At 37.9% G+C, this 18,658-nt stretch overlaps 1 protein-coding gene across 2 annotated transcripts in view; it reads left to right on the top strand.

Moving 5' to 3' along the window:
• Nucleotides 1–18,658, top strand: part of TMTC2 (transmembrane O-mannosyltransferase targeting cadherins 2) — a 236,821-nt gene that overhangs the window by 86,825 nt on the left and 131,338 nt on the right. The window contains exon 2 of one of the 2 annotated variants that reach the window (XM_063396395.1): nt 13,701–14,271. The exons of the other annotated variant lie outside the window; for it this stretch is intronic. Coding sequence (XP_063252465.1) covers nt 13,701–14,271 — 571 coding nt within the window. The remainder of the gene's footprint in view (nt 1–13,700; nt 14,272–18,658) is intronic. 2 annotated transcript variants of the gene reach the window in all.

Raw genomic sequence — 18,658 nt, 5'->3', positions numbered from 1 at the left:
AAAAACAAACCAAAAAGACCCAACCCCCCCCCAACCCCCCCCCCAAGTATGGTGGCATGAATTACTTTCTTTGTTTTGCGATAATTACCACCATTATTTGTTGTTTTATTGTATTGGGCAGTTTGTGTATTTCTTTTGGCTGTGTAAGGGCATTTATGTTCTTTATTCTACTATTGTAATTAAATCATCCCCAAAATGTTGCCTGACTCATCTGTAGAGGAATATACACATTAAAATATCTCCAGAAAAATTCTGTTGTGATGTTTTTTCCCTGTTGCTTCAATTTTCAATGATTTTACATCATGTTTAAAGAGCTAGTGTCCCAAGGATAACTCGTGTATGCTAGGATTCAGTTGATTCAACTCCTTTAAATGTTATGGGAGGTCTCTAAGTTATGGGTGGCCCAAAACCCAAAGTCACCATTCTATTCAAATAAACACACAAAGAAAGTATGTGCAAGACCTTTAACTCTTACAGGAGCTTGGCTTTGTGCCATGCTTCTGACTTAACGGAGTGACTGATTTCAGGGTTGCCTGAGGCCATAACCACAAATAAGCATATGTATCTCTGAGGTCATTGAAACCAATTTTATTATTTTCAGATTTACTAGAAATAAGTCACCTGGCTTGATTTACACATAAAATTGCAGCATATCAGTCTACAGAAGGGTTGTTTAGTTAAAAACTTTCACCTGTTTTGTTGCCCTGTAATATTAAATTAACAGCTGCTTGTGTCTCTAGAAATTCTGTTTTATCTTTCTTAGAAGTCGATGTTAAGCATTCACTGTAAGGTTGGGATTTCAGTTGAATGTCTTCATTGAAATGAGTGAAATAAGGCTCATATTCAGCACTGCTGCAGTTCCTAGTTAGACTGCTGCAGGGAATGGGACTTCTATCTTCCACTGACTTTTAAAACGTGATGGTGAGCTTTTGGGTTTCCTGTGGACTCCCAGTGCCTCTTACGAGCCAGAAGCTACCTGTGTTCCACAACAATTTCTGCATTCTTTTGTCCTAAAACTATCGTGAGGAAGGAACTATAAGGGGCAGTGGAGTTGATTTGAATGAGGTGTTTATGGCTGATTGCATTCATCATCCAGGTAATTTTTTCTAAAATAGTTGGATAGCAATATCTTACTGTCTCAGTATTTCTTCGGATTTCCTTAAAGGAACATGGCAGCATACACTGAAATCCTCATAGGCGTTTGCAGCCACCTTGTCTTAGTGGATGGTACAAATGGGTTGCATAGCTGTAATTATTTATTGGCTGTATCATAATTAATTTCTGTACACAGTGTCTTTCTGTGTACCACAGCATATGAGGAACTTGGGAAGTTATGATGCATACACAGCACTGTATTATTCCAGACAACTGATTTCCTGTGGTAAGAAATAAATCTTGAATTCCTGATTATTTTGCAGTAAGATCAATGTAGAGCCCCAGAAAAAGAAGTATGTCTGGAAGAGCAGAAACTGCTTATTCCTTGTGCTAGTCTAGGTTGATTTTATTATGCAGAAATAATACATCCCGGTGTTTTATATGGCCTAGCAAACTATAATTTTGTTTATGAAACTTTCAGTGGCTTACAGTGACAGGGGAGACAGTAAATAGGGCTCCTGAACTCTGAAGAGGTAGTCTTCCTCTTGCTTTGTAGGCAATAGGTATCTGCTTAGTTTATGTAAAGAATCAAATGGACCGTTGCTCTTTGGATAAAAAAAGGCATCACATTGCTCTTTCTTAAATAGTACATAAAACATATGTTTTATATATCATCATATATCATATCATACATCATTTATGTCATACTATATAATATGTCTTCATGCCCTAGCAGAAAAGAATCTCAGTTCAAACTCAGACATGTGAATTTAAAGCTACTTTTATCCAAGGTGAAATTCTGCATTTCTCATCTTCTCACATATGCATAGAAGATACTTGAAGAGAATAGAATACATTTGCCTTGTCAGAAAGTGCAACAACACAGAGGCCACTGGGTTTTTTTTGTTTCTGAAGTCTGAAAGTGCCAACTGACCTCTCCAAGGCATCCTGTTTCTGATTTGTATGGATCAGCTTCATTGCCCTGAGTTGCATGTTTTTCCTCTTAATCTATGGTTTTTCCCCCATGTTTGAAATTTCTTCTTATTGTGATCTCAAGCCATCTTCCTGCTTTGGCAAGAGGAGCAAAATTATTACTGTTCTTTGGCAGTGCTGGAATTTTGATAGATAAATGTCTCGGTTTGAAAGACAGGTATCTGCTAGGAAGGGGGCAGGACCTCCCTAGAGATGGAGAATTTGAATCCCCTCCCTCCAAATTATTCTAATTTAGAAAATTAAAGGGGCTTTCAGACAAAAGTACGGGGATAGGAATAACAGTTCTTTACTAGTATATATGACAAATCAACAAACAAACAACAACTACAGCATTAATAATAAACAGAACCAAGAACCTTGAGGGCTTTCTTTCACAAAAAGCCCAGAGCAGTTTGATCTGGGTGCCCCTGCAGGGCTCCGAGAGGCCGAGCTGGAAGGGAGGAAAGTCCGGGCTGGTGGATGAGATGAGGAGCTCTGCGCTGGCAGCTGGAGCAGCAGGGGTGTCCCGGCAGGGCTGGGCAGGGCAGGGCTACAGAGTAGCAGGGGAACCTCAAAGCTCTGAAGAAGCAGCGGCGGTGGGGGGAGGCTGGAGAAAGCGAGTTCAGGATTCCCGGGTACAGGAGCAGATGACGGTAGCTTTCCCAGGATGAGGCAGAGGCAGAGTGAGGGCCGCGAACTCTCCCTGCACCGGGGGGCAGCTTGAGCGTCCTCCTCGGTGCTGAGAGCAAGAGTGAGCTCCCCTCCCCCAGATCTGTCTTTTTACCTTTCCCAAAGCTCATCATCTCTCCCCTCTGAAGGACACTCCCAGGGACTCAAAAACAATAGGTGTAGCCTTGTGCTGCCATGTCCTTCAACTACTCTCTTTGTTCTGGCTAAGTACTGTCATTAGGGTTTCTTAGAAACTTATGGGAAAAAATTCTGTAAGTGAAAAAGAGGCAAATCTAACCCCCAAAAATAAGGTCCAATTTCTGTTGTGATAAAATACTACATAAATTCTATTCTCAGAGACTTAATGAAGGCTACTGAAAGAAGCTAACTACTCACTTTTTTAAACCTTTCATAAACCTTTGTGGGTGATCAGTTGTCCTCTATGGGTCTCTCTAGGTATAACTTACAGCTGTCATTGTCTAAAGGCAAGTGCTATGAAGTACCATAACCTTCTGTGGCACTTGGGTTTCTGATCTGCCTGGAAAAAATGCAGTCCTTTGTTGTGCTGCTGTCGAGGGTGGTTGTGCTTTAATGTTAGAGTGGACAGTTAAGCCTAGCCGTTAAATACTGGTTTGGTCTTCCAGGAGATCTTCAGACCTTCATTTGTAGAAGGATACTACTTTGGAAAGTTATAGTCACTTGGGAGAAAAAAAAACCCAAAAGCACAGAAATCACTAGTGGAGAAGAACGCAAGCACTTGGCAAACACAGAACTGCAGAGATTTGAAAGTCTGGCACGTCTCAGTTCAAAGCTCCCTGCTTTTGTAGTTCAGCTTGACTTGGCTCTAGTTTTATTGTCATGAAAGGTTGATCAGTTTTGCGATTCAGGTTATGGCTTAAGTTTACCTGAATTGCTGTCTGAGATCCTTCTTTCTAACTGCCTGCCTCCTGATAGCTGTTCTAAAACATAGAAAGGAATGGGGTTTGGTTGTTTTGTTTTTATGCTTGGAAGTCTAAAAGGTGTACAGAAAGGCTATAAAAGCTTATACCAATTGCAGTTGATTGTAAAACCTACTGATTTCAGTGACATAAAGTGCAGGTTATTCCACTACCAGTGTGAACTAAAGCTAATATAGCAGAAATCAGAATTTGATCCTGTGGGTTCTGATAACATAATTCAACTAATTTGTCATTTCCTGCCTTTTTACCTCAATCTTTGACTGCATGCAGTAAAATTCTCAAGAGTATACTTGATACAAACTTGCCTGTAATGATAACTGTAAAACACATTTTTATTCCACAATAACTGTGATTAGTTGTCTTGATGTCACTCCCAAACTGTTGCCTGCTAGCTGGATGCTCTAACCAAGCAATTCAGCAAAAATAAAATGTATTTTAAACACTGCTATGGTTTCAGTTTCTAGTGTTTCACAATTGCTATGGCATGCCATGAAATTTGTTTTAGTCTTTTGAACTCCTGCATCTCTATAAACTATTGAGGCACAGAGGTGAAACAAATCAGTAAAAATAATTTCAGCTGTTTTCAGTAGGATTCCCACTTTCCAAATGTGTGGGTGCCATCTGCTCTGTTAAAGTACATTTTTGAAGGGCATCCCACGGTGCTCTCTATAAAGATGTTGCAGAGTAGAACAAGTGTAGTTCATTCATAGAATCATTAACGTTTAAAAAGATCTCCAAGATCATCAAGTCAATCTTTGGTGAAATACCACCATGCACACTAGACCTTACCACAGAGTGCCATGTTAGCTTATATATTTAATACTTGGAAGGATGGTGACTTCACCACTTTCCTGGGGAGCCTGCTTCAGGACTGTGCTGAACAGTCTCTCTGTTGACTAGAAGTCATTACACATCTTCACATGAACAAGTACTGGTTTTAATTATCTGGGTTGTTTTAATTTTTTGTGAGAGTTCAGATTTCATAGAAATTGGTTTTGACATAAGTCTGTAGCAAGTCTTACTTTTTCCTGGCTAAAAATAAAAAAATTATAAAAAATGCGTACAGGAATTTGTCTGACATGTCTATGCAAAGACTGAAGGTAAGTCTAACTTTGTCATAAATGCTTTCTAGCCAGACTTTAGGCCCTTCATATATTATGTAGGAATTTTTAATAGGCATCCAAGAAGGAAAAGTGCTGCAGTGTTTTTTTAATTCAGAATACTCTGAGAAGGTACTTAAAATTTATTTTGGTTGATTCAGTGGTGAGTAAACTATCATTACAGAGAAATATAAACCTCAACTATATGTTGACATTTCTTGCTGCATTTTCCATCAAGTTAAGCTTGCTTTTCTTTTTGTGTTTCCTCAAGAGTATTTCACTGAAATGGCAGTACATCTCTTGGTTCATGATAGTGTAGCTGGACTTTGTAGCTGACACAGAATAAATTTTGATAATCCTCAGGGAGGATTCCCTTACCCTTATTTAATCTCTGCCTTTGAGTGGGACTATGACTACAACATCACTGATTGCGTATCAGGCAAGTTGATAAACTAGACTAGGAGGACAGTGGTGACTTGAAAGACAAGTGGCATCTGGTTTCTTAGAGCAGATTGATTTCAGGGAAGAAAAATTTTAAGCAGAACTTACTGTCTAAAAATGGTACCTTTTTTAGTCTGCTAATGTATTTGTGGGCAATCTTTTATATACATAATTGGGCAGTTTGTGAGGGCAGCTATACTAAAAATGGACAATACTGGAGAAAAAATACGCAAGAATTCTAGCTTCTTGCCATTCAAAATAGTCTTTTAAAGCCTCAGCATCAATATCTGTAAGATACCAAAGCAGACTTAACCTAAGTGGAAAATGCTTATTCTGTACACTATTATTAAAAAAAAACCCCAAACCCAAACAACCTACCCCACAAATCTGCTAACATGATACCCTTTGGGTAGGGAAAGTGATACAGGGTGTACAACTGATGTGTGTCAGAACATTAGTTTTATGTATTTATGTATCTGGAGGGAGGGAAGAGGAGACTGTGGAGACAGGAGAATTTGGGGTGAGTGCATGTCTGATAGTTTGTAGTGTGGCACAGTTTGTACTTGCAGTTCTGTGGATAATTAAAGCCAAGGTGGGATTGACTTCTCTGAATCACTTGATTCTTACAGTGAATAACATGAACGTGACAAGGGATAGCTGGGTTGTTTTGTGATTGGATTATTTTCCCCTCTCCACCAGAATGGATATTTGTGCAATATGAGTTCTAAAGACAGTGTGAAGGTTCAATTGACCTCTGTGGATACGCATGCACCAAATTGTTTTCACTCATTAGATTTTGAATAATGCTTTTCAGTTAAAACAGGAAAACTAAGTTTAGATCAGCCTTTGTTAATGAAGGGTGGTTTTCCTGCTAAAATAAAACACTTGAAGAAGGAAACTTATGCACCAAAATCCTGTTGCATTTCTTTATCCTCCGTGCCCTTCAAAAAATGAGAAAAGGAAAGTGTCTGTATGTTATATTGTGGTTCAGTGGTTTTTCCTCAGCTCATTATTTCTGTATTTGTATGGATATGTCTTCCTGGTTATTCTCTTCAGTGCTTCCCTAAAATTAAAAACTCAAAATCAGAACCTAAAATTTATTTCAGGCTTTGAATTTAGAGTGCACAAGAGTCATGGCCTTAGGCATAATTCTGTACAATGTCCTCAAACTTCCTGAAAATGCTCACTATCAAAAAACAAATGTGGAAAATAAATACTTGTTCCAAAATAAAATTGCTGAACCTAATTTTCTCCATAGTTTGCCATGTATTGAAAAAAAATGGAGAAATGAATAGTCATGGGACTGATGTATGGCTGATAAACTTTTTTTGTAGTGCTACAGTATGTATGCCTCTGTTTTCAGATAATGGCTTAAAATGTGTGTGTCTTGGAAAGGCTTTATATTCAGAAGGTGACCTGTCAAAAAACATAATTTAATATACATACTATTAACTTGGGCAAGAAAATCAACACTTTTACTCTAATTGCTATATTCTCAAACCTTTAAATATCTGTCCTTGTACTGAGTGGCAAAAATTACTTATATTTGATTTTTTCAGCAGGAAGTGGGGAAGAGGAATAATGTGGTGCCATATTGTACTGCAAAACAGAAAATCTGCTGCCCACTTTTATAATCTAAAATAGATTTGAAAAAGGCAACAGAGGTTCCAGCTATGAATTCTAACCATGTTTCAGAAGCTGATATGACATATGTAAAATAAACAAATTGTGAGTTATTGCTAGGCAGTCATTTGGCACAGAAGAATGTTTTAAAGAACAACTTCAGATGTTTGAAAGAATATTTATCAGGTAAAAGCAAGTATCTTGAAGTTTCCAAAGAACAGAATTAGCAACTTTGTGTTGCATTGTGTAGTCGGGAGTGAAGCTAGGTTATAAAATAGCTGTGAGAATAGTAGAAAGCATTTCTGATTTAGGAATGAAAGTATCTTTTCACAGCCCTATGGTACATGCTGTGGTGTAGAAACTCAGGGAGCAGAGACAAAGACAGGAGCTGGTTCTTACATTTTTGTCTCTTAAGAGGACAATGATGGTGTCCCACTGTCCAGCATATGAAAGTATTAATTACTTCTTTCATTTCCCACCAATGTTTGGTTTTTGTTTTAATCTATGCATGAATAATCAAATAATACTATGCCAGGTAGTTGGAATTAATTAGGGATTCAGATTGCACATAGTCCATCTTTTAGTGTTTGTTATGTCAGGCTAAATCTTAAATCTAGGGGAGTGAGGTACATTTAGAGTTAATATGAAGGCCGTATTCTTTCCCCATGGGAGGACTTACATAGAAATTGAACGGCTTATACAATGGAGAAAGAGTCCAAAATCTCTATAGTTAGCTTTTGAAATACTTATATTCTGTGTGGAAAAAAAAATTTAAGGCCATCTTGACTTTCTTGTAACCAAAATGTTTTGAACTTGTAGTTACATAAAGGTTTCAAAGCTCCTTCGTCAATAAGAAAATCAGTAGATGCAGCATGCTTCAGTGTAATTAAAGAATTCCTAATAGCATTCAGTGTTATATGTAAGTGTTGCCACCACTTCCTTATTTGAATAACCTTCTGCATCTTTAGTTGCAAAAGTATGAAGTCTAGAAGCCTGCAGCTGATGGGCTGCTGGATCATAGTCAATTACTGGCAAACAAAGTCAAACCACAGCAGATAAAGTCATTGATGGAAATAAAAAAGGAACAAGTTATTGCTTATTTTAAAAGATCAATTTCTTTAAAAGACAGAGTGCAACATAGAAAAATCTTAGAAAGTTTGTGTGGTATAATATATACAAAAATTTCTGTGATATATTATACCATGACCTTTGTGTTTTTACTGTTTTTCTCTGAGGTTTTCCTGTTTTGTTTTTAGTATTTTTGTTTCTTTGTTTTTGGCAGTGGTTGCAATCTTCTAGTGGTGTAGTTACAGTTGTCTCACTCATCCATCTTTCCACTCTGTTTATATCTAATTCAGGAAAGTCTCATCCATGAAAGTTTTACAAATAAAACACCATTTACAGACCTGTTACTTGTAGCTCCTGTTTGTCCTGGTACTAAACTGAAGTTAGCTGTAGAACTACTTTCATAGTCCAAAACACAGAATTAATATTATCATTTGTTAACATATTTTCCAGAGGTCCTGTACTAACTCTGTATAGAGTTAATAGCTTTCACTGGTAATTCCATAAGATAGGAAAATTATTTTAAAACTATATGTTGTCTTCAGTGTTTGAACTCCAAATTCCGCTATTTCCGTAGTTAGAAAAGGACCATATTATTGGCAGAAATTAACTAGACACAAAGTTCTAGTAAACGAATTTCCCTTTTGTGATGTTCTGTTTTCCTTTAATTAGTTTGAAATATGACTTGAACCTAGGTGTTTCCATCAATCTGTATGTATAGACCCATTCTCAGAACCAGCTAGCAGCTCCAGATCCTATATGTCACTTAGTTAGTTGTTGCCAAGTATTTCCTTTCTGAAAACAGCTGAATTACTAGATTTTCCTTAGAGATTCACTAAGAACAAATTTTCTTGAGACAAACAAAAAGCTTTATCTTGAAACTCAGAGGATTGCACAGACTTTAGTCTCCTGCAGATGTCTCTACTTGATACACACCGTAGAGGTTTGTGGTTTTATTTTTAGGTGTTGTTTTTCTAGGGGTGAGTGTTCTTTTGTTGTTGTTTGTGGTGGGTCTTTCTTCTTCTTCTTCTTCTTCTGTTGTGGTGTTTTTGTTGGTGTGGGGTTTTTTGTTGGTGGGTTTTTGGGTTTTGTTTTTGTTTTGTTTTGGTTTTTTTTGGTTGGTTGTGGGTTTTGTTTTGTTTTTGTGAAGTAAAACTTTGCTACCTGCTGGATTTGAATGTAAATTCCACTTTAACAGCTGTTGAGAAAGATGAACTTTAATACACGACATATTAGACGTAATTGTCACCAGAATTCTGCCAGAATGGCAAATAGTTCCCTTGAGTCTATAATTAAACATTTAGATGAATGTGTTTTCATGTATTTAAGCTTCTTACTTTCATAAGGTAGCTCTGCATATTTAGTAGTATTTTCTGACTTTATTCTGTCAATTCAGACAATGTATGTGTGTGTATATATACACATAGTATTCTGCAGGCAAGGTATGACAAGCTCTACTTCCCTGCTTTCTGACCAGCACCTACCTAACAACCTGTAAGTAGTTTGGAGGATTTACTTAGCTGCTGTATGTTTTGGGAATGTGAAGCTGTTTGTACTCAAGCAAGTAGGCTCTTGGATGTGTTTTCAGTCTTGTTGTGTATATAAGTAACATGTAGTCTTGAAAGCATCCCTAGGGTGTCTCATTAATATCCACTGTAAAAATACCCTAGGGTGTTTTCCCATTGCTATTCAAGAACAAAGCACTAAATTAATACCATTTAAAAATGACAGAGGAAAAACAACAATGAACCTCCATGTTCAACCTTGCCAGTCCATCACTGACTATCTATTATGTGGGAGATGTCTCGTCAATGGCTTCCTGTGTGCACAGTTGGGAATTCTCTTTTTTCCTTTAAAATATATTGTCTATTTCAAATGCTGATGGTAATTTTCAGCATATGGGGACCATTAGCAATACTGAAGCTGGATATAAGGCTTAACTCGTTAAAGCACTTTAGAATGTCGCATCTGTTTTTTTGCCCTAGTGTTAACACCTGGATCAGTTTAACACCAGCACAGAAGTTTAGGACGTATATAGCTGTTAATTTTGAAAACATCTGGAATTTTTTCATGTGTGTATGCATGTGTATTTGCACGTGTGAATAGCTGTATCTCTGGCATTTTTAGGTTTGATGAATAAAAGCTCAGTGAGTCATGCTCAAGGTGTGTACTGACCTGTGGCAAATACATGATTTATGGCAGGAGGCAGAAGCGTTGTTTCAAGTGGATTAGAAATGATGATTTTGTCTTTACAACTTTTTTGTCTTTCTTCAGCCTTCTATTTCTGAAGAACTGATAACTGAATCTAATTCCTTTCCTTCCCCCTGCCCCCACCATGTGCATTTGTTGTATACTGAATAAGATACCCCATTGTCCTGGGATGTGTAAAATGGGCAGGCACTGCAAATCGAAGAAAGAAAGTTCCCTGTCTGAGTGTGCAACCCTGTTCAGAGGCTGCTTGAAAGTAAAATGCCAATTATGTTGGAATTTTGAGAAATTACTTTCTCAGGTGACCTACTGCCTTTTAGCAAGAGCAGAGTTTGCAGCTCTGGAGAAGAATGATGAGTGCAGTTGAAGAGCTTCTCTTATGCCTATTAGCAAGATTGGACTAATTTGCAGGACATTACCTCAAGGTAAACTGTGAGTGAAGCAGTAAGCAAGGCTAATATGGCATTTTGTAATTTCCTTTATCCCAGAGTCTTTTCCAGAGCCAGCAATTAATACCATTTTCTATGTGCAGAGAGTGAGGGTGGCTGCTAGCACAGGAGGCTTTACTGGCACTGCTACCAGGCTGTGAGGGGGTGTTGCTTTCAGAATTGCTGCTGGAACTGGAGACCAAACATGGTTCACAGCTTGGTGATTCAGTAGCTGGAGAAAAAACAGAGCCTTGCCAGAGCCAGGAGCCAGGACAGCCCAAACCCTGAGCGTTGGGTACTTCCCTGAGGCAAGGACTGGCTGGGATACAGGCTCAGCTCAGCAAGACCCTTGTCAGGGTAGGGCCTGGGGAGCTGAAGGCTGGCCCTGCTGAGCAGTCCCTGGGGCGGGGGCACATGGCCTTGGGTGACTCACATGAGGTCCTGGGCAGCAATGGGGGAGCTTTGGAGACCTGACATGAGGTCCTGGCACTGTGGGCAGGGTGTGGGAACCTTGGGATGGGGATCAGACTGTCAAGGCTCCTTAGTGCCCTTGGAACCATATGGAAACCATAAAGAAAGAAGTTTTAACTTTATTTAAAATTTTGATCTGTAGAAAATACAGCATTTGATCTGACTAAACACTGAATAAGGTGGGACTATCAGCTTCTCTATTCTTCAAGCTGATAGATAGGTACTAGAATTTATTGCATTGATATGCACAAGAAACTAGGAGTATTATAGAACTGCCTGCTGAAATCTGTACCCAAGTACAGTTTGATCAATACTGTATCTTCAGGGCCTACTTTGATTTTTCTTTGGTGTGGGGGCCTTTTTTTGTTGTCTTTCTTTGTTTTAATTTTTAATATGGACAGGTCTAAACAGAAAAGAATCAAGGATGTGTGAAATTTGTTGCTAAAGCTGTGAATAAGATTTGACTGAATGAATGCCTTTAGGAATGTACATTAGGTTTCTGTATGATACAAACAGTTTACTTTTGGTGGGGATGAGTTCAATATGAGTGTTTCCTTCATGAAAACTATCATCTTACATTGAAGGCAAAAGAAATACTAAAAGCTACCATTTCCTGGGAACAACCTAGGAACTGTGGGCTCTTTGTGTAGAAGAATGCTTTGCCTCGGAGGAGGGTGGTTGTGCTGGCAATGTTGTTGCCACTTTCTTATTGTTTCCCCAAGAAGAAGCACTTTCGCAGTTCAGGATTTCAACTCTAAATCCTGACACCTGATAGCCATTCTTAGCCTTTAGGAGCCTGTTGCTAATATATTATGTTTTTCTCAGAGAAAGGAGTCTCTCTTGCCTGACACCTGCTTTATTTTTGCCAAATTCCTGGGTTTCTGATAGTGTTTCTGAGAGTTATACTACAAATGTAAATCACAAACAGAGGAATTAGGTTTCAAGAAAAAACAACACAGAAAGACAAGATAAATAATGTGAAAACAACGATCTTGTTTTCCTCCAGTGTTCTTTTGTGACTCGCCTAAAATGAGAAAAATGTGTGTGGGGTTGGGAAAACAAATAAAAGCAACCTGATCCACTACATAAGCAGAAGTCAAAATGAAAATTTTGAAATATTCTAAAAAGCATCATCAGATCTTTAAAGGATTTAAGCTGACCTCTCTATAACCTCTTTGTGCTCAGAGACAAAAGGACATGCTGAGAGGAAGCGTGTCTGAAAGCATTACAGCAGGATGCTCTGGACAATGGAAATGCTGAGCTGTGTGGTATTTGGAGTATTTGCATGGAGATTCTGTGGTGCAGTATATCAGTATTGAGCATTTTTCTTCCCAGAACAAGGCAACATTCCCGAAAGGAATACGACAAAAAAAAAAAAAAAAAAAAAAAAAAAAAAAAAAAAAAAAAAAGTTTTGCATACAGGTTCTAAGGAACTGGAGAGTGTGAGGGGAGTCTTGAAATATGAATTAGTCACACATTTTAAATGCGGGCTTGAGTTTCACAACTTTTTTTTTTCCTTCCTCATCTGAACTGAAAAATTATTAATTATAGGAGGGTATTTATTGGTAAGGTGGAAGAAGCCTTCAGTAGGGAATGAGATATAAATCATCCCTCTTGTTTAGTATTTTGAACAGAAGAGTCTTGAGCTGGCTGGATTCTTAATTACCCTAATAAAATAAATGCTAAATGAGTTAAGCTCAGTAGTAAGAACAACAACTATGCATCTTTAAATAATTGCTTAAATACAACTAATTAAATTCTAGTCATCTCTTTGCACTAAGCAGGTCTCACACCTTCTCCCACTGCATAAATTTAAATGCAAATCTTTGGATTTATACAAACACTATAGGAGACAGATTTTTACAGTAATGAATTAGGCTTAGAGACTGCTAATGGCTGGCATGAGTTTTTGCCAGTGTGGTTGTAAGCATAAATGGTGAAAGCTGCAGCATTTTTCTTCTAATCAAGCTGCCAGACTTGAATTCATAAACTAATACAATGTAAAACGTTTTTTCATCCTCATTTGGAAATACAAGGAAGACATTTAAAAAGAAAGTGTATTTTCATCTGTAAAATGTTCTGTTTGTTTTCAGCAAGGTGTTGCAGAAAATGATGTTAGTCAAAATATGCACAAGACAATTATACAAGGGGAGTGACCTGTCCAAAAGCAGAAAATTCCACACTCCTACCAACTTCTATATTTATTGTTTATCCGTGTTAGCAAAATCCATTCCAACATCTAAATTAAAGTTTCACTGTAAAAGGACAGCTGGGCTTCTAGTTCTGAAGTACTGGAGGATCCATTGTTTCAACAATAATGTTTGCAAGATTTTCATATTTCTTTTACATTTTAATTATAACTCATCAAATCTTAACTGATTACTCCTGGGTTAGACTCAGAAGAATGTCACTGAAGGGTGTTTTAATTTAATGGAAACAGCATAATGTCTGTTTCTAACGTTTTAAAAGCCAATTTATATGGAAATTTTGCTCTAGAAGGAAGTCGATAGATATGTAGTTTTTTAACACCTCCTGTTAAAATTCAAAACTTGAAGGAGCACCAAAGCAATGCCATTTTTTTTCTTGTAGCAGTGTGATTGCGTTTTCACAGCCTTTCATTTGTAGCCATTTTCTTCTGTTAAAATGAGGTTTTTATTTGTCTTTTGTAGTCGAGCTATCAAGACGAACCAGGACCTTTTGCCTGAGACACCGTGGATCCATATTTTCTACAATGACTTCTGGGGGACACTGCTTACTCACAGTGGGAGCCACAAGTCCTACAGACCTCTCTGCACACTTTCCTTCCGCATTAACCACGCTGTTGGGGGAATGGACCCATGGGGCTACCACCTTGTAAATGTCCTCTTACATGCTGCAGTCACTGGCCTTTTCACAAACTTCTCCAGGATTCTCTTTGGCGATGGGTACTGGACCTTGATAGCGGGCCTGCTGTTTGCATCTCATCCCATCCACACGGAAGCCGTAGCAGGGATCGTAGGGAGGGCGGATATTGGAGCCTGCCTCTTCTTTCTGCTTTCCCTCATGTGTTACGTGAAGCACTGCTCTACCAGAGGTTCCTCACCGAGTACTTGGGGCTGGATCTTGGGAGCAGGGCTGTGTGCAGGATGCAGCATGCTGTGGAAGGAGCAAGGAGTGACTGTTCTGGCCATTTCAGCTGTGTACGATATCTTTGTATTTCATCGCCTGAAAATGCATCAGATCATTTCTGCTTTATACAAGGTGAGTCTCCTTTGTGGTAAGCTATTTTTGAGGTACCATTCACTGTTGCACAGGTGCTAAAGGAGTTTTTGAGTACACAATAATTCTTAGTAGTTTAGTCAGCTCCCAAAAATAAGCACAGATGTTTAATGCTGAAAGAAAATTCCAAGAGCTTTCGTATGGTCTTTTTACATTTTGTTTAAGCAATGTGTTTTTAGCCATTGCTATTACTCAATGCTGGGGATGAGCTTTTTCAATTACTTTCCTTACTTCCAGTAGCTTCCTCATTCTATTTACTGTCAAGCACTGGATATCTGAGTCAAGCACTGGATATCTGACTGCCTTTTGCAAAGAATTCATTCATGCTCTTATCCTCTTGCATCTTGCAAACTCAGCTTAGTTTGGTCAGGCGTGCAAGTGTGGCAGCTGATATCATCAGCTTTGCTCCCTGAGGCAAAGATAAAACACTTATTGTTCTAGTTTAACAGAGATGCATAGGACTTGGTGCATGCCTTTGGCATGTATTTTTTTCTTCCCCTAGTAGGAGCTATGACTGAAATGTATTACTGCCTTAATAAAGTAAGTATTTCCTATTTTTTAACTTCTTCCCCAAGAACAAACAAATAAAATAAGCAAACAAACAAGGTCACCAAATCCTCTAGCTTACAAAAAACTGTGTGTTTTAGTGGTATTCAGAAACCCCAGTTAAAATCAAGAGTCCTTTACAGCAGTTGCTGTACAAATGAGAAAGCTGAGTATATGTAATTTCAGTGAAATGGCTGACTTTCAGAAAAATACTGTCTTAACAAAAGGACACCAGTGTTTCATATGTGTTGACATATTTTTCAGTTGGCTGTGGATTGCAAAAATAAAGTTTGTTTTTTCTTCTTATAAAATTTTCTATAAATTTTCTTACTTATCTCAAACACCTTATTTGAAAATTCTGATTTCTTTTCGAAATGGATTGAAAAGAAATTGTAGTTTTTGATAAAGCAGTAATGATTTCTGTTTGTACAGACTCAATAGCTGTAATATAAAAGAAAATAGTAGAGAAAAAACCCCAAAACACCCAGTCACTTGTACTTTCCTCTTAAACTGCTCTAAGGTGTTGACTTAGTTATTATGCTCTTTTCTGACAAAATGGAAAAGGAAAGAATAATTTCATATATATATACACACGTATTTTATTTTTTTTTTACTTGTGTACAATGACATATGTAAGACCTCTGAGTGTCTATAGCCAAATACTGTATGGTGCATAGTGCATCTAATACTGAGCAGAAACTAACAGGACACTGATTAGGTTGTTGTATTTATCTTTTCCTTTAAAGGAAACAGCAGACTTTATGCTGAAAGGCACAAAGATAAAACCTTTTCAAGTGCTTCAAGGAGTTTAGTTAAGTGATACCCTATCCTATGGATTTAGACAGTGGTAAAAAGATTCATAGTACAGAAAATTTTGAACATCTAGAAAGTTTTTATTATTGAATGTTCATTGCTGAAACCCACAATCTTTGCAGATATTTCTGGTGGGGTTTTTAATTGAGAAAACTTGAGAAAACCTTTTCCCTCCTTTTCCATGCCAGGGCCAGAGTAAAATTGGTCCAGAAGAGACCTGAATGACACAGGTGAAATCCAAGCTTCCACATCCAAACTTTTTGAACACAAGTTCTCTCTTCCTAGGTGTGGAGCTCTAAATTTGGACGCCTGGCTTGTGAGCTGTTTTTGCACCCAGTATCAGAGTTGTCTTGAATAGAAAGCCGGTGTCTTTGAAAATTTATTTTTTCATCTGTAATGCTAGAAATAGTAATTCTGTTTGTGGATTACGGACCTTTGTGGAGATTTAATTTTTGCTGGAGACAGTTTTATGGGGAAGAGACTACATTGAATGAAAATATGAATATTTTGATTAATTGGCCAGAAATGCATTTTTTAATTCACTAAATTACTAGGCTGCATGTTTCTTGCACATATGTTCTGGCTGCTCAGCCAGAACAAATTAGGAAGAATTTTGTGTCCATATACCTGTTCTGGAATTTGTTGTGTTTTCCTAGTTTAATATTGGGAGAGGGCAACTTCAGGAGAAAGGGGAAAAAAAAGACATCAAAAAGGTCAGTTGAGGAAAAAGTTGTAGCCTTTTGTAGTGTGTTGGAGGGCAATAGTGTAGAATGGAGCCAAGAAAGAAAGGAAAATAATTTAAAAGTTTTTTAGGCCAAGCCTTACTTACCTAAGTAAGCAGTAACTGAATGCTTTGTAATGGAACAGTAAAAGATCCTGTCCCTTTCAGTCTACCTAACCTTTAGCTCAGCCCTGACAAGCTGATACAGCTGTTTCCTAGGCTGTGCTGCAAACTGAACTGAGAGGAAATGCAGGTAAAAAAACAACCTTTAAATACTACACCCCTTTCCCAAGTATCCCAGATACATCTTTTAGGAGTTACTTTAAAGCTGAGTCAGTTCAGTTATATTCAGTCCTTGTCATTGCCCTACAAATAGCTGTACTGGCTAACAGTGAGAGGAAAGATGCAGTGTGGGCACAGAAACAAGGAATGGAGAGAGACGGATTTGGGGGAGTGGCTGGCTGAGACATGGGCTGGTATGCTGCCAGACTGTGGCTTTCAGCTTTGAAAACTATGACTGAATATACCACTGGGGAAACTGAGACACAATTATTTGTGTTTAAAGAACATTAAAACTACTGACCATCTTCAGGATGGTCAATAAAGTATGAACTGGTTCAAGCAACTTGAAAAATGCTCCAGCTGATGGTAGGATATGGTGTTGGGTGACAAGCCTATTTTTTTCCATTGTGTTCTTATCTTTGGGCCAAGTATCCAGTGATATAAAATGATGGCTACAGCACAAGACCAGTTATCAAATGCATCCTGATTTGTCACATTCAGAACATGAAAACATCCTAGTGCAGTTTGAGTAGACTGGCAGGACTTCTGAACAAGGTAGCTGCAAAGCTGGACCACTAGCTGAGCAGATTAATGCTACCCCTTATTTAGAAGCTATTCTTGAGGTATCTTAAAAATTTGTATTGTAGCCACTTATTAAACTGTCCAGCGCTTTTCTCAGTCATGTCTGTTGGTTATTCAGGAGAACTTGGCTGTTGATTTTTTTTCTTTTCCCAAGTCTTATATCCCTGTCCGCCTGTGATGCTCTAGCCCTGGCTGGAAAAGTTTGTCAGTCTGGACTCCATTTCATTTGGTTATCTCTGTTTTATTCTGACTGGCTGACATGAAGGTATTCACTGTCTTTGACTCAGAAGATTTTGATGACATTATATTTATTGCAGTCATAAATGAGTTGTCTGGAATGAGAGTAATTGAAAAAGTGGTGTTCTACTGGGGTAAAGCATTCCTTGTTGAAGTAAGTTAGACTTTTGTTTTAGTTTTTGGCGTTCTAGGCATTGAGTAATTTCCAGTGTAAGTTGCATAGCGGGTATGCAGATTGAGTTGCCAGGTGTGACAGGTATCAGAGACTATACCTGTCAGCAGCTGGAATTGTGCAAGTTAAACCACCAGAAGTGTAGGACTGGGGGGGCAGAGCTTGAATATGGGAGAGAGCTGTGATCAAGTTTGTTATTACAGAAAATATGCAAATACAGAGGCTTAATTATTTGTACTTTCAATATTCAGCTTGAGTGCAGAAGCATTAATCAACAGTCGTCTGTCCAATTAATAATACAAAGCTGATTCAAACCCAACTGTGCTGCTCTTTATTCACCTTGTGGGTTTTTTAGGTTTTCTTTTGTTTGCTTGGTTCTTTGGTTGTTTTTTTTTTCAAAGTGTGAGTGGATCTGAATAACATTGGCAGTTAAAAAGATGGGGCAAATGCATTTAAAATAATTTTTAATGTAGTGGCAGTGAGAAAGTTTTTATGCTCTGTGGCTTACGTATACAAGCTGCTGTACAGAAATAATTAAACCAGATATAAATTCTGCTAATGTTGCACTGCTACAATACAGTAACATTTTACCAGATCAACATATTGTTAGTACAGGGGGTTTGTTATACCAAAATAAGGAAATGTATCTTTTCCCATCACTTATTTGATTAAAATCTCCCTCTGGGAGGTCTGTCTCACATGTGGAATTAGTTATTGGTGTCTATAGCTTAACATAAACCACAAATTGGATTGCAGGATGCCTTATCTAGCCTCCTGTGCTATTATAACAGTATTGGTTTTGTAAAAGACAGTTTTATTGGAGGCCTATATTTTATTTAAGGTAATGATATAAACCTGGGGCCTCCATGGATGATGTGATCAACCACCAAACCAAGTTTTATAAAACTCTTCTTTCTTTTATGGTCTTGGAATGGTCTTACTTGTGGGTGATATGCTGCTGGGTATTAGATAAAACTGCTGATTTTTGAGAAACTTCAAGTAAGCCGCTTTCTGCA

The sequence above is a fragment of the Prinia subflava genome, chromosome 4 (genome assembly GCF_021018805.1).
Source record: "Prinia subflava isolate CZ2003 ecotype Zambia chromosome 4, Cam_Psub_1.2, whole genome shotgun sequence".
NCBI lineage: Eukaryota > Metazoa > Chordata > Aves > Passeriformes > Cisticolidae > Prinia > Prinia subflava.
Note: the sequence above shows the minus strand (reverse complement) of the source record. Positions and strands in the feature narration are given on the sequence as shown.